Here is a 16,831-nt window from a genome sequence, read left to right as displayed (position 1 = left end):
GGGATGGAAAGATTGGAATGGATAGACAAGGAAGAAGGAAGGAAGCGGCCGTGGCCTTAAGTTAGGTACCATCCCGGCATTCGCCTGGAGGAGAAGTGGGAAACCACGGAAAACCACTTCCAGGATGGCTGAGGTGGGAATCGAACCCACCTCTACTCAATTGACCTCCCGAGGCTGAGTGGACCCCGTTCCAGCCCTCGTACCACTTTTCAAATTTTCGTGGCAGAGCCGGGAATCGAACCCGGACCTCCGGGGGTGGCAGCTAATCACGCTAACCACTACACCACAGAGGCGGACATTATTATTATTATTATTATTATTATTATTATTATTATTATTATTATTATTATTATTATAATAATATTAAAAAATACTCTGCAGTTGGGAGATATCTGGCGGCAATGCTCACTTACAGTAGTACGACACCGAAGTAAAATTAACTCAATTAATTAATAATAGGGAATCTGCCACCTGAGCGACCGCCCCAAATGCACATCAATGATGATTGATTGATTGATTGATTGATTGATTGATTGATTGATTGATTGATTGATTGATTGATTGATTGATTGATTGATTGATTGATTGATTGATTGATTGATTGATTGATTGATTGATTGATTGATTGATTGATTGATTGATTGATTGATTGATTGATTGATTGATTGATTGATTGATTTACATAAAAATGCAACAAATAATTCCGTGAAAACCAAATAGGCTATTACGATAAATTATATCGAAACAAGAAATTTCACGATAAGAAAAAAAGAATAAAAAGGAAGTACATCTATATTAAAACAAGAAACAGAAAATGACAATATTTTTGTTGGATAATGTGATATATCTATGAATATAATAATAATAATAATAATAATAATAATAATAATAATAATAATAATAATAATAATAATAATAATATGGTTCATGTTTGTGGGTTACTGTAGTCACGTCCTAGTTCGTGAACCATGGGCAACGGCTGAGTGGCCTAGTAAGTGGTCCTGAGAGTCGGGATACCGGTTGCTATGGAATGGAAGTGGGCATCTCGGACATATTCTGAGTCATGGCCCTCCTTGTGCTCAGGCGGCTAGGACTATACAATTCACCGGTGGTCCATAACCCGTTAGAGGAGAGATCCTCACTTGGACTATGTGCAAGTAGGGTAGCATCCTGCTTCATGAATTTACCGAGCTCAGAACATTTTAAGTAAGCCTCGGACCTATGGGAGTAATGGAGTCCCACTCCCATTTGACAGGCGAGGGACTCCTTGGAAACAACTTGGCGAACGAAATGGAATTCGATGGGGAGCTATCAATATTAATGGGGCTTATGGAAGAAAGAAGGTAGAACTGGCTGAGTCAGCAAAGAGGATGCATCTGGATGTGCTCTAGGAGTAACTGACATTCGGGTAAAGGGAGAAAATGAGGGAGAGATAGGAGATTATAAAGTGAACTTGACGGGTGTTAGAAAGGGAAGGGCAGAGTCTGGGGTAGGGCTCTTCATCAGGAATACCATTGCACGCAACATAGTTTCTGTTAGGCACGTAAATGGGCGAATGATGTGGGTAGATTTGTCAGTTGGAGGAATTGTGTCGGTGTATTCACCATGTGAGGGTGCAGATGAGGATGAAGTTGACAAGTTTTATGAAGCATTATGTGATATCGTGGTCAGGGTCAACAGCAAGGATAGAATAGTGCTAATGGGCGATTTCAATGCGAGAGTTGGGAATAGAACTGAAGGATACGAAAGGGAGATTGGTAAACGTGGGGAAGATATGGAAGCTAATGGAAATGGGAAGCGTTTGCTGGACTTCTGTGCTAGTATGGGTTTAGCTGTTACGAATACATTCTTCAAGCATAAGGCTATTCACCGCTACACATGGGAAGCTAGGGGTACCAGATCCATAATAGACTATATCTTAACAGACTTTGAATTCAAGAAATCTGTTAGGAATGTACGAGTTTTTCGCGGATTTTTCGATGATACAGACAACTATCTGATCTGTAGTGAACTAAGTATCTCTAGGCCTAGGGTAGAGAAAGTGAAATCTGTCTGCAAACGAATAAGGGTAGAAAATCTCCAGGACGAGGAAATTAGACAGAAGTACATGGATATGATTAGTGAGAAGTTTCGAACAGTAAACAGTAAGCAGGTTCAGGATATAGAAAGTGAATGGGTGGCATACAGGGATGCTGTAGTAGAAACAGCAAGGGAATGCCTAGGAACAACTGTGTGTAAAGATGGGAAAAGGCGAACATCTTGGTGAAATTATGAAGTAAGAGCAGCCTGTAAACGTAAAAAGAAGGCTTATCAGAAATGGCTCCAAACAAGGGCCGAGGCAGACAGGGATTTGTACGTAGATGAAAGAAACAGAGCGAAACAAATCGTTGTTGAATCCAAAAAGAAGTCGTTAGAAGATTTTGGTAATAACCTGGAAAGGCTAGGTCAAGCAGCAGGGAAACCTTTCTGGACAGTAATAAAGAATCTTAGGAAGGGAGGGAAAAAGGAAATGAACAGTGTTTTGAGTAATTCAGGTGAACTCATAATAGATCCCAGGGAATCCCTGGAGAGGAGAAGGGAATATTTTGAACATCTTCTCAATGTAAAAGGAAATCATCCTGGTGGTGTTGCAAACAGCCAAGCTCATGAGGAGAAGGAAAATAATGTTGGTGAAATTATGCTTGAGGAAGTGGAAAGGATGGTAAATAAACTCCATTGTCATAAGGCAGCAGGAATAGATGAAATTAGACGTGAAAGGGTGAAGTATAGTGAGAAGGCAGGGATGAAATGGCTTCATAGTGTAGTAAAATTAGCGTGGAGTGTTGGTAAGATACCTTCAGATTGGACAAAATCAGTAACTGCACCTATCTATGAGCAAGGGAGCAGGAATGATTGCAACAACTATCGAGGTATCTCATTGATTAGTATACCAGGCAAAGTATTCACTGGCATCTTGGAAGGGAGGGTGCGATCAGTCGTTGAGAGGAAGTTGGATGAAGACCAGTGTGATTTCAGACCACAAAGAGGCTGTCAGGATCAGATTTTCAGTATGCGCCAGATAATTGAAAAATGCTACGAGAGGAATAGGCAGTTGTGTTTATGTTTCGTAGATCTAGAGAAAGCATATGACAGGGTACCGAGGGAAAAGATGTTCACTATACTGGGGGACTATGGAATTAAAGGTAGATTATTAAAATCAATCAAAGGCATTTATGTTGACCATTAGGCTTCGGTGAGAATTGATGGTAGAATGAGTTCTTGGTTCAGGGTACTTACAGGGGTTAGACAAGGCTGTAATCTTTCACCTTTGCTGTTCGTAGTTTACATGGATCATCTGCTGAAAGGTATAAAATGGCAGGGAGGGATTCAGATAGGTGGAAATGTAGTAAGCGGTTTGGCCTATGCTGACGACTTTGTCTTAATGGCAGACTGTGCCGAAAGCCTGCAGTCTAATATCTTGGAACTTGAAAATAGGTGCAATGAGTATGGTATGAAAATTAGCCTCTCGAAGACTAAATTGATGTCAGTAGTTAAGAAATTCAACAGAATTGAATGTAAGATTGGTAATACAAAGCTAGAACAGTTCGATAATTTCAAGTATTTAGGTTGTGTGTTCTCCCAGGATGGTAATATAGTAAATGAGATTGAATCAAGGTGTCGTAAAGCTAATGCGGTGAGCTCGCAGTTGCGATCAGCAGTATTCTGTAAGAAGAAAGTCAGCTCCCAGACGAAACTATCTTTACATCGGTCTCTTTTCAGACCAACTTTGCTTTACGGGAGCGAAAGCTGGGTGGACTCAGGATATGTTATTCAAGTTAGAAGTAACAGACATGAAAGTAGCAAGAATGATTGCTGGTACAAACAGGCGGGAACAATGGCAGGAGGGTGCTCGGAATGAGGAGATAAAGGCTAATTTAGGAATGAACTCGATGGATGAAGCTGTACGCATAAACCGGCTTCGGTGGTGGGGCCATGTGAAGCGAATGGAGGAGAATAGGGTACCTAGGAGAATAGTGGACTCTGCTATGGAAGGTAAGAGAAGTAGAGGGAGACCAAGATGACGATGGTTAGACTCGGTTTCTGACGATTTAAAGATAAGATGTATAGAACTAAATGAGGCCACAACACTAGTTGCAAATCGAGGATTGTGGCGACGTTTAGTAAATTCTCAGAGGCTTGCAGACTGAACGCTGAAAGGCATAACAGTCTATAATGATAATGTAAGTATGTATATAATGTTGTTTAGTCCTCAGCCCGAAGGCTGGTTGGATCCTCAACAGTTCCGCCATCAGCTGTCATAGATGGCCTAGGCATCACTGAAAAGGCGTACTAGGGAAATGAGGAGTGAGGTAGTTTCCCGTTGCTTTCCTCACCGAGCCAGAAATTGCTATTACATATCAGTCTGCCAAGCCCACTGAAATGCATGCACCAACCGAACCTATGAGCAATATTTTCACACCATTCATAGCAGGGACTGGCTGCAGAAGGAATGGCATTACTAGCATCGCTCATACCTCAGTCACTTTCATATTGTCAAAGCCAAGAATAAAGCTGAGACAGAACAATGAAAGTAACAAGATTGCTCTAGCCTATACCAGAAGACATAGTGCACTGTAAACACTAGGTCCTGCCAGGAAAGGCATATTTTTCTAATCCATCCCTTTTCCCATCTGCGCATCCACGGAAAACCTGTACGTATTAGCACGGCGTTAAATCACTAAGCAAGAAATAATATGAAAACATTGAAGCGTAGGAAACGTTCTTTCATAACAGAGAAACGACTTAAACGCGTAAATGATTTTTTTAATCAGACTTTTCTGACTTCTTTTGAGAGACTTTCACTTATCCCAAGTATCAGCTACTGAGGGATTAAGCTGAAACATTATTGTTTTTATTATACAACAATATCATATAACTACTAACAATTTCTTTATAGTTATTAATTATAGTTTATTCTAATAGACAATTATTATGTGTGCTAACAGTGTTTGAAATGCACAACTAGGCTTATTTCCACACTCGAAAGTTATACTTGCCAATGGTGTATGGCAGACAGCCTCAACTCAAACTCAACTAGCAGTTTCCCGCTGGCTCCGCCCGCAATGTACAAAGTATGGTGTTGTTCGTTACTATCCTCACGGATGTATTTGCAAAGTTTCGAGTTAATGAAATAAAGCACATGATCTGCTGTGGTAATAGAATGTAATATTATGTCAACAAAACACTTGAAAATACATCACACAAAGAAATTGAATTAAACGTTCCTTGGAACAACACTACGTGCCGAACTGTTAAAAAGTCCTTCAAAGATCTTCGTCATGGAGACATATGTACTCATAACTTTTCTCAGAATCTACCAATTTAAGTAGTTATTACCTCAAAAGAAAGCGCTTGATCCACTGTGTGTTTTTAGACCAAAACGAACTGCGTACCTCAGTTAGAACGAAAGATATGATTGGTTCAATTAGAAAAAATGTTGAAGAAATGAGACGTCAAATTGAATGTGCACTCATAACTTTCCTCAGAATCAACTAATTTGAATAGCTAAGAGCTGAAATGAAAGAGCTTGATCCACTGAGTGTTCTTGGGCCAAAACAAACTCCGTACCTCAATTAGAACCAAAGATGTGATTGCTTCAAAGGGACAAAAAATTGAAAAAATCAAATAATTTGAGGAAGGTGGAAGTTAAGTGATTTATAGTACCTGGTGATGACAAATCTGTGCATGAATACCTTTCCGTTTTAAAAAAATTAAGGATATCGACCGGATAGAATGGCCGGATTGACTGAGTTTAGTTTTCATTAAAAAAAATTAATATATAGATGCTCTATGATGTCATAACGATATTCAGGAGCGGGCGCTGTGCCGGCCCGTCACATTTGTGATCACAGTGGGGCCCGGACCTTTATGCATTATCAAAGTACGAAATCTATGTATATATAAAAGAAGAGTTTTGTCTGTACATTGCACAGAATTTGAAAATAATGGTATTTCTGCATCGGTCATGTCCATAGTAACAAGAAAATGCACTTTTTACTTTTCCGTAATGTCTGTCTGTCTGTCTGTCTGTCTGTCTGTCTGTCTGTCTGTCTGTCTGTCTGTCTGTCTGTCTGTCTGTCTGTCTGTCTGTCTGTCTGTCTGTCTGTCTGTCTGTCTGTCTGTCTGTCTGTACACGCATCACGAGAAAACGGTTGAAGAGAATTTAATGAAAATCGATATGTGAAGTCGGGGGATGAGACTCTACAATCTAGGCTATAAATCATTTTACTCACGCTGAGTGAAATGGTAGTTTAGGGGAAGGCCTGAAATTGAATTCTCAACTATTTATGTTATTAGTGGTCTAATGAAAATCGGTATGTGAAGTCGGGGTATGATCTTCTACAATCTAGGCTATAAATCATTTTACTCGCGCTGAGTGAAATGGTAGTTTAGGGGAAGACCTAAAATATAATTCTCAACTATTTATGTTATTAGTGGTCGTATTTTAAAGAAAATAGGTATGTAAAGTTGGGGAATAAATTGCTACCACCTAGGCTGTCAATAATTGTATTCACGCTGAGAAAAATGGTAGTTTAGGGGAAAGCCTCAAATTTAATTCTCAAATATTGTTATTAGTAGTCCTATCTTGATGAAAATCGGTATGCAAAGTCAGGAAATAAGTCGCTATAGTCTAGGCTGTAAATTATTTTATTCACGCTGAGTAGACAGGTAGTTTAGGGGAAGGCCTAAAATGTAATTCTCAAATATTTCTTTTTAGAGGTGTAATCGATGAATGCTACATAACTAAGGTTATATAGTATTCAATTTCCTATTATTCATGTCTTATACATTGTTACCGTACTGGCTATGATCACAAAGATATTCATGAATTTGGATTTTTGTTACTACTGTAAGTCCATATCAGCGCCGAGTAACGAGGAAATGGGTAAACAGTATTTAATGAAAATCGGTATGTAAAGTCGGAGAATAAGAAACTACAGTTTACGGTATAAAATATTTTACAAATCACAGAGTCGAAAGAAAACTAAATGTGTAGGCCTACAATATAGAAACCTCATAACATTGATCAACAATAACATTACATTGACCATTGTTTGTCGTGATGTGCTTTGTGTCTCCTGTTGCCCCTCATCTCCGGTAGATAGGATTACTGCTGCGAACAGAGTATTTTTATTTGATTTACGTCGCACCGACATAGATAGGTTTTATGGCGACGATGGGATAGGAAAGGGCTAGGAGTGCCTTAGGCCTTAATTAAGGTACAGACCCAGCATTTGACCGGTGTGAAAGTGGGAAACCACGGAATACCATCTTCAGCGCTGCCGACAATGGGATTCGAATCCACTATCTCTCGGATGCAAGCTCACAGCTGCGCACCGCTAACCACACGGTCAACTCGCCCAGTCGTACAGAGTGTAACAGCCTGCCTGAATATTGATGGGAAGTAGCTGGGGAGTTAGATAACTTTCTTCTTTAGCATGCCATTCCCCTGGTTTATAAATTTTCTGATACTACTGGTACGCAACACACTGGATCATCATAGCATTCGGGCTATCCAAACCCTACTCTGAGGTACTGATTGGAATGAACAATGTGCATATTTAGCGGAATAATGGCAGATGAGTGTGCATGGCAATCTGCGACCTGATCATCCCAGCTCTGGAACTTTGGACTATTAGATTGGCACCGCAATCTAACCGCGGCACTGTTCGTTAAAAGTGATAAAACGTGCGGCTTTACATTTGATCGAGTATTTTATATGATAGCATTGCTTTTAATTGCTACATTCATACTTACGTTTTTGTAATGACCTATGTCGATTTCAGTTAGTAAAACCACAAAGTCAGTCTTTCTGAGAATCCCGTAGCGAAGCACGGGTACATCAGCTAGTATGTACATAAAGATGCAGTAAATATCAGTGAAATATGTCATTAAATATGTAATATTCATAAAATATGTAATTACATATGTAATAGTATTAATGTCCGCCTCTGTGGTGTAGTGATTAGCGTGATTAGCTGCCACCACCGGAGGCCCGGGTTCGATTCCCGGCTCTGCCACAAAATTTGAAAAGTGGTATGAGGACTGGAACAGGGTCCACTAAGCCTCGGGAGGTGAACTGAGTAGAGGTGGGTTCCTGGAAGTGGTTTTCCGTGGTTTCCCACTTCTCATCCAGGCAAATACCGGGATGGTACCTAATTTAAGGCCACGGCCGCTTCCTTCCTTCCTTCTTCCTTGTCTATCCCTTCCAGTCCCACAAATCCCCTGTTCAGCAAAGCAGGTGAGGCCGCCTCGGCGAGGTACTGATCCTCCTCCCCAGTTGTATCCCCCGACCCAAAGTCTAAAGCTCCAGGACACTGCCCTTGAGGCGGTTAAGTTGGGATCCCTCGCCGAGTCTGAGGGAAAAACAGATTAAGAAAGAATAGTATCAATGCATTTAATTTACAAACATGTTCGTATATTTTTTATGGCTTAGGGTTATGATATGAGACAATACATTGTTTTAAATACCTCCATATTTTGTGATAGAGTCATTGTTGTTGTTTTAGATGTAGTCTACTGTTTTCTAATTTTGACAGTATTAATTAAACAAATTAAAGGCAAAATCGAAATACTTCAAATATTTAAAAATAATGTTACGCACTGTAAATCGCGGAGTATATTACACAATGATATTGTTGTAGCTAATTTCTCTCATGCCATGAAAATGAAACAAATAAACGTTATTAAATAAAGTTAATATACTGTGCAATCTGCCTTTAAATCCTTACTAACACAAACAGTACGGTAACTTATTTTATCGTGATGCGAATTGTATCACCAAGTACCCTCCGTGTTCTCCATTGTGATGTTATGGCGCTGATCCGATGAAATTCTCTTGTAGGTTGAGAAGGACCGTTCAACATCGCAGGAGGTCACCGTTGCATCCTTTAAAATATCAAACTAGCTGGGTGAAATATCTTCCGGGGGCTCTTCTTGTTCGCCACTAATGCTCTTGCAAACAAATACAGAGCTTGAATAACCTAAGATTTCGTTTCGAGACTGCTTTTTTTTTTTTTTTTTTTTTTTGCTAGGGGCTTTACGTCGCACCGACACAGATAGGTCTTATGGCGACGATGGGACAGGAAAGGGCTAGGAATGTGAAGGAAGCGGCCGTGGCCTTAATTAAGGTACAGCCCCAGCATTTGCCTGGTGTGAAAATGGGAAACCACGGAAAACCATTTTCAGGGCTGCCGATAGTGGGATTCGAACCTACTATCTCCCGGATGCAAGCTCACAGCCGCGCGCCTCTACGCGCACGGCCAACTCGCCCGGTTTTCGAGACTGCAAGGAGTTTGTTAGAAACTCTGACCAATGAAAGGCATCTACCCATTCCAGATTCTGAGAAAGGGTTAGTGCTGTTGTATGCAGCTGAGGTACTCGGATCTACTGTACTTCACCGGCAAAGGGTTAGAAATTCCAATTCTAAATTAATTTTAAAGCTAACTTTAGCATTTGATATATATATTATAAAATGAAATGAAATTCGCCCATTATTTTACTATACTTTGAAAATTAAAGGAGCTGACACAATTTTTAATTATTTTTCAATAATTACCTAGATATGTACAAAAATTCATTCTTTACATTAGCCTAAAAATATGCAATATTAGTCAGAATATATGTAAAAATATGTATCACCATATCGGAACCAAAATTCGCCGACAGTTTCATTTGTCTACAAATAAAGGAATGGAATATGTAATTATATCACAATCCGTGCCCTAGATCAGTGACCATTGTTGATACATGAGCAAATTAAGTTTACACTAACATTAACGCTTAATAGGCTATACCGTGCGTCCTCCTCCTCCTCCTCCTCCTCCTCCTTCTTCTTTTTCTACCGCTTTTCCCACATCTGTGGAGTCGCGGGTGCGAACTGTTTGCACATGCGGGTTTGGCCCTGTTTTAAGGCCGGATGCCCTTCCTGACGCCAACCCTGTATGGAGGGATGTAATCATTATTGCGTGTTTCTGTGGCGGTTGGTAGTGTAGAATGTTGTCTGAATATGAAGAGGAAAGTCTTGGGACAAGCACAAATACCCAGTCCCCGGATCAGAAGAATTAATCAGACACGATTAAAATCCCCGACCCGGCCAGGAATCGAACCTGGGATCCTCTGAACCGAAGGCCTCAACGCTGACCATTCAGCCAATGAGTCGGACATACCGTGCGTCCTCCGAGAAAACGTATTATATGTTAAATTATAGAAAACAAGCAAGCTTTCATTTTTAAATGACTATTGATGTGATCATAGCCACGTCACCTTCAATTGTACGTGTAATCACAATCAGAGTGATGATATTTTTCATTTCAAAAATTCGAACCATGACCGCTTTGGTGGAAATAAATCAGTATTTAAATATTGGGGATAGCTCCTTGTTTCAAATCTCGGAGAAATGCCCGAATGAAAATCCACAGCCTGTTTCCAGTAATTTGACCGGGTCAGGAATGGAATGAGTGATGCCCTCTGTCTAGCGACAAGGATAGGAATTGTGCCGACTGCCGAAGCCTGTCGCATTCCTCTGGGGCAATGATAGATGAGATGTTAATGGAAGATGACAGGAAAAACAGGAGTACCCGGAGAAAAACCTGTCCCACCTCCGCTTTGTCCAGCACAAATCTCTCATGGAATGACTGGGATTTGAATCACGGATCCCAGCGGTGAGAGGCCGGCAAGCTGCCGCCTGAGCCACGGAGACTTTGCGGAAATGCCGGAATCTTAGACCAAAATGCTTACATTTATATACACACTCTACTACCGACCTCCCATGACACCGGTTAAAAATCTTGACGCATGTAAATACCCGGCACTTATGACCAAGGGAGTCATAGGAGTAGTGTCTTTTATATTAGGTACTTAACCCTGTCCATCAGTCAGTTTCTATAATATGTCTTACTTCATACCTCTGTTGTTTCTGTAAAATAAATATTCCACCATATAACATTTGATTGAGCAATATGACTCCATGTGTGAACTTCGAGTTATTCAATAGCTGTCGACCGACCATTTGGCGAAGATGAACTGTGCTGAATAGTTTTTTTAAACAGTCATATTAGTATACAGCATTCGTATCTCTTGGAATTTTAAACATAGCCATGATTATTGATGGGTCAAGGTTTCTCCGAATAGCGTTTATAACTCAGACAGTTTTGACTGAGTTCTATGACACAGGTCCAAGTTACTTCCGATATATATATATATATTGCGAGAATTTGTATACTAAAGAGCACTTCGTCTTTCACATCCTCTCATGGCACGTTTCTTCATACGTATGGATGTAGAGGTTCTTCACGCACAGCAATTCATATTCCTTAAAGTGTTTGGCTCAGGTAATAATGTATGCTACCAAGTAGCAGGTGCTTTACGTAAACAACGTTCAGTATTACGTAAAGAGTAACATTTTACTGGTATATCCACATTTCGTTTCTCCAGGATCTCTCACTAAGCACCATATTGCTCATTCCGATGGATTATCTCTAAATAATTTAAAATATATTTCTTCTTCTTCTTCTTCTTCTTCTTCTTCTTCTTCTTAGCCTGCTTACCCTCCAGGGTTGGTTTTCCCCACGGACTCAGCGAGGGATCCCACCTCTACCGCCTCAAGGGCAGTGTCCTGGAGCGTGAGACGTTGAGTCGGGGATACAACCGGGGAGAATGACCAGTACCTCGCCCAGGCGGCTTCACCTGCTATGCTGGAACAGGGACCTTGCGGGAGGATGGGAAGATTGGAAGGGATAGACAAGGAAGAGGGAAGGAAGTGGCCGTGGCCTTAAGTTAGGTACCATCCCGCCATTTGCCAGGAGGAGAAGTGGGAAACCATGGAAAACCACTTCCAGGTTGGCTGAGGTGGGAATCGAACCCACCTCTACTCAGTTGACCTCCCTAGGCTGAGTTGACCCCGTTCCAGCCCTAGCACCACTTTTCAAATTTCGTGGCAGAACCGGGAATCGAACCCGGGCCTCCGGGGGTGGCAGCTAATCACACTAACCACTACGCCAGAGAGGCGGACTAAAAGATATTTACGTGTTTCTATACAACGCGAATAACCCTGGTGGAATATGTATTTAAGAGATCTTACCACATACAATGAAAAGTTAAGAGCAAAATTTTGTTAACGGAATCTTTTGCGAAGGTTTTACACCGTAGTAAAAGTCTCCTTAAAGACAAAGGATAATGGCAAAAATATCTATTAATTAATGGCATAACCAATAAATAAACATAATAAAAATAAGAATAAAATAACCTAATTATAATAATAATAAATTCCCCCCAAAAAAGGAGAGTAAATTGGCTGCAGGAACAAGAGGGGACCTGAATGAGTTGAACATCGAGGAAGACACCATTAGAAATCGTGAAGTCTACAGAACATCAGTAAATAAGTACACATTTATGGTAAAAAGTAGCAGCAGGACTGGTACAAATTGGTCAGAAGAACGGAAAAGGCAATACAGTGAGTTCATCAAGAGATTTTGGAAGAATAGGAAGGCGAAAGTCATCAAGTCAATGAACAAGTTGCAACGCGCTCTAGGAATGGGCATAACGAAATAATAATAATAATAATAATAATAATAATAATAATAATAATAATAATAATAATAATAATAATAATAATAATAATAATAATTCAAATTCAGAAATTGTTTTCCCAAACTATGAACACTTCGGTATCCTTTTAAAAAAGTACTCTCAACCGCACAAATATTGGCCGTCGCAGAAGATGACTTTCTTTCGAAATCCTCTTGTCTGGAGTAAACCAAACCAACCCAAACCCCATGGTACTACAGCCCTTGAAGGGCCTTGGCCTACCACGCGACCGCTGGTCAGCCCGAAGGCTTGCAGATTACGAAGTGTCGTGTGGTCAGCACGACGAATCTTCTCGGGCGTTATTCTTGGCTTTCTAGACCGGGGCCTCTATCTCAGATAGCTCCTCAATTCTAATCACGTAGGCTGAGTGGACCTCGAACCAGCCCTCAGGTCCAGGTAAAAATCCCTGACCTGGCCGGGAATCGAACCCGGGGCCTCCGGATAAAAGGCACGCTCGCTACCTCTACACCACGCTGCCGGCTTTGTCTGGAGTAGGATGGAATTATTGCGCAGGTGATGGGGTTTCAAGTAACACCCCTTCAGCCAAAAGCTATCCACAGTTGACGCATATCCTGGCGTTTCGACAATGTATGAAGTTAAATGTCTTTGCTGGCCAAGTTTTGTGAGGTTGAGTGTACCTAAACACCAAATAGGCCTGTATTCCAAGAAGAATCTCTTCACTGAACAAGTGGCTGCGCGGTTTGGGTCACAATGCTATCAGCTTTCATTTGAGAGATAGTGGGTTCGAACTCCGCTGTCGGCAGCCCTGGTTGACGGCTTTCCGTGGTTTCCCATTTTCACACCAGGGAAATGCTGGTGCTGTACCTTAATTAAAGGCACAGCCGCTTCCTTCCCACTCCTAGTCCTTTTTCTATCCCATCGTCGCCACATGACCTATCTGTATCGGTGCGACGTAAAGAAAAAACAACCTCTTGTTCTACTCACGGAGCGCCCAAGTTTAATGTTTTCTCACAAATTAACTTACTTTTGTAACACACTAATATAGCCTATAAGTGAGTCGGTTATTTTTAAAACCATGTAAGACGGGAACTGTACTTTTTGGGAAAACAAACAAAACTGGATAATTAATAACGTAGAGTGTATCAAAAACGTAAGTCATGGAAGCATGTAATTTACCAAACCCCATCGCACAACAGCCCCGAAGGACCATGGCCTACCAAGCGACCGCTGCTCAGCCCGAAGGCCTACAGATTACGAGGTGTCGTATGGTCAGCACGACGGATACTCTCCGCCGTTATTCCTCGTTTTCTAGACCGGGGCCGGTATCTCACCGTCAGATAGCTCCTCAATTTTAATCACGTAGGGTGAGTGGACATCGAAGCAGCCCTCAGATGCAGGTAAAAATTCCTGACCTGGCCGGGAATCGAACCCGGAGCCTCCGGGTAAGAGACAGGAACACTACCCCTACACCGCGGGGCCGGCAGCATGTAATTTACTTATATAAAATTTTAGAGTTTTTGCTAGATTGCTTTACAAATTCATGATTTACGGGATTACAACAACTAATAAATAATGTTTTATCATTACATTTAAATAATTAATTCTGGTTCCGTTTATAAACTGGCACATGGCTTATGTTGAATTAGGTTATATAGTTCATCTACTCACATTTCACTTAGTAATAAACTGTGTTCATAAACTTCAGAAAAAAACCGTACACAGGAAATATTTCTAAAATAAATATCATTTGCAGTCCTCCTCCCTGTCTGTTCTATCTCAATGTCACACACTTTTCCAGAACCTTTGACTTTCTTTGGGTAGGTAACCTTCACAATTTGTTTCAAATTCACGTCCATTCCACAGTATACACCAGACTTCTGTATTTCTATCACAGTTTACGTTTCAAAAGTTCTGAAATTGTTTATTTTGTTGAATATAAAATATGTCCGCCTCTGTGGTGTAGTGGTTAGTGTGCTTAGTTGCCACCCCCGGAGGTCCGGGTTCGATTCCCGTCTCTGGCACGAAATTTGAAAAGTGGTACGAGGGCTCGAACGGGGTCCACTCAGCCACGGGAGGTCAGCTGAGTAGAGGTGGGTTCGATTCCCACCTCAGCCATCCTGGAAGTGGTTTTCCGTGGTTTCCCACTTCTCCTCCAGGCAAATGCCGAGTTGGTACCTAACTTAAGGTCACGGCCGCTTCGTTCCCTCTTCCTTGTCTATCCTTTCCACTCCCCCCCCCCCCACAAGGCCCCTGTTCAGCATAGCAGGTGACGCCGCCTGGGCGAGGCATTGGTCATCCTCCCCAGTTGTATCCCCCGACCCAGAGTCTGAAGCTCCAGGACACTGCCCTTGAGGCGGTAGAGGTGGGATCCCTCGCTGAGTCCGAGAGAAAATCCAACCCTGGAGGGTAAGCAGATTAAGAAAGAAAGAATATAGAATATTACTAAAGGCAAAATTCAATGTGAAATTTAGAATTGGTTCACCTTAAGGCTGCTTGTAGACGTTATGGAAAACAGACGGAAATATGTCAATGAAGTTCATTGATATCCAGCCTTAAAGTTCTAAGATAGCTTTAAGGAGGCTTGGAAATAATGGGTTCGAACTACACTGTCAGCAGCGCTGAAGATGGTTTTCCGTGGTTTCCCATTTCCACACCAGGGAAATGGTGGTATTGTACCTTAATTAAGGCCACGATTACGTCCTTCTCACTCCTAGCCCTTTCCTATGCCATCGTTGCCATAAGACCTACCTGCCTCGGTGCGACGTAAAGCCAAATAATAAGAGGACACAATATCTAGTTCTGTACTGAATGTAATCCCAATTTTAAGAGTCATATTTGCACTGAGACTGGAAGTAAATACTGATTAAATGTTGTAGTCCCTACCTCCATGTGCACATTTCCTCTCCAGTCCTGCCAGAGCACACAGTAGTCGGCTGGGAAGCTTTCTCCGTAGTCAGAGAAGCCGAACGCTACCCAGGCGATGTCAGGAGAGGTGGGGACGTGCACCTCAAACCGCACGGTGTCGGAGGCGTAGTCGAGCGTCCAGGCCACGACAGCTTCACCCGAGGCATCGAGTGGCACACGGAACACAGGGACCGCGAGAGCGCCTGTCACAAGGGACAGCACCAGCAGGAGCGCCATAACGCTGTAGATCTGAGCGCGCGGGTCGCTTTTATAGCATAGGTGCTGCGACCGCAGGGAGGAGAGGGATGGCAGCACTGCGCCTGCACACAGCTTGTTTACTCTTAAACATATTTCTGGAAATGATTCGGCATTTTTAAATATTCGTTTAATGAGGACTAAAATAGAATCACTAATGGATGCAATTATTGTATTACTTTCCTGAAGTAAACACATTACGATGATGTTCGAAGTAGAACTACAACTGTGGAAGAGGGAGAGTAAATGTGTCATTTGTGTTAACAGACGTCGGATATTTACTGTAGGATCATTGTCCTGCTGTTTTGGTTATAGAAGATTCAATACAATGAAAATTAAAACGTACAACCTGTTTTCCAGTCTTTGACCGGGTCAGGGATGTAATGAATGAACCAGATATAGCCTATCAGTACGATGGGGTCGCCACTCCCGAAGTGATTTATTAATGACTGATAAATGCTATGAATGCCTTTGCTGGCAGGACCTAGTGTTTACAGTGCACTATGTCTTCTAGTATGGGCTAGAGCAACTTTGTTACTTTCATTAATCTGTCTCTGTCTTATCCTTGGCTTTGACAATACGAAAGTGACTGAGGTATGAGCGATGCTAGTAATGCCATTCCTTGTGCAGCCAGTCCCTGCTATGAATGGTGTGAAAATGTTGCTCATAGGGTCGGTTGGTGCATGCATTTCAGTGGGCTTGGCAGACTGATATGCAATAGCAACTTCTGGCTCGGTGAGGAAAGCAACGGGAAACTACCTCACTCTTCATTTCCCTAGTACGCCTCATCAGTGATGCCTAGGCCATCAATGACAGCTGATGGCAGAGCTGTTGAGGATGCAACCAGCCTTAGCGCTGAAGACTGAACATACACATACATACAAATGCTATGAAATGATAATGGAGAGTGTTGCTGGAATGAAAGATGACAGGGAGAACCGGAGTACCCGGAGAAAAACCTGTCCCGCGTCCGCTTTGTCCAGCACAAATCGCACATGGAGTGAGCGGGATTTGAACCACGGCATCCAGCGGAGGCTACAATTCAACACAATATGACTGTCATTTTATGTTAATTACGGATCAT

General features: G+C 41.8%; 1 protein-coding gene across 1 annotated transcript in view; it reads right to left on the bottom strand.

Annotated features, from left to right (window-relative positions):
- Tbh (Tyramine beta hydroxylase) overlaps positions 1-15,729 on the bottom strand; it is a 145,100-nt gene extending 129,371 nt beyond the window's left edge. Inside the window, exon 1 of the mRNA XM_068227054.1 lies at positions 15,472-15,729. Coding sequence (XP_068083155.1) covers positions 15,472-15,729 — 258 coding nt within the window. The remainder of the gene's footprint in view (positions 1-15,471) is intronic.
- Between the last annotated feature and the right edge of the window lie 1,102 nt (positions 15,730-16,831).

Source organism: Anabrus simplex, chromosome 3 (assembly GCF_040414725.1).
Source record: "Anabrus simplex isolate iqAnaSimp1 chromosome 3, ASM4041472v1, whole genome shotgun sequence".
NCBI classification, from domain to species: domain Eukaryota; kingdom Metazoa; phylum Arthropoda; class Insecta; order Orthoptera; family Tettigoniidae; genus Anabrus; species Anabrus simplex.
Note: the sequence above shows the minus strand (reverse complement) of the source record. Positions and strands in the feature narration are given on the sequence as shown.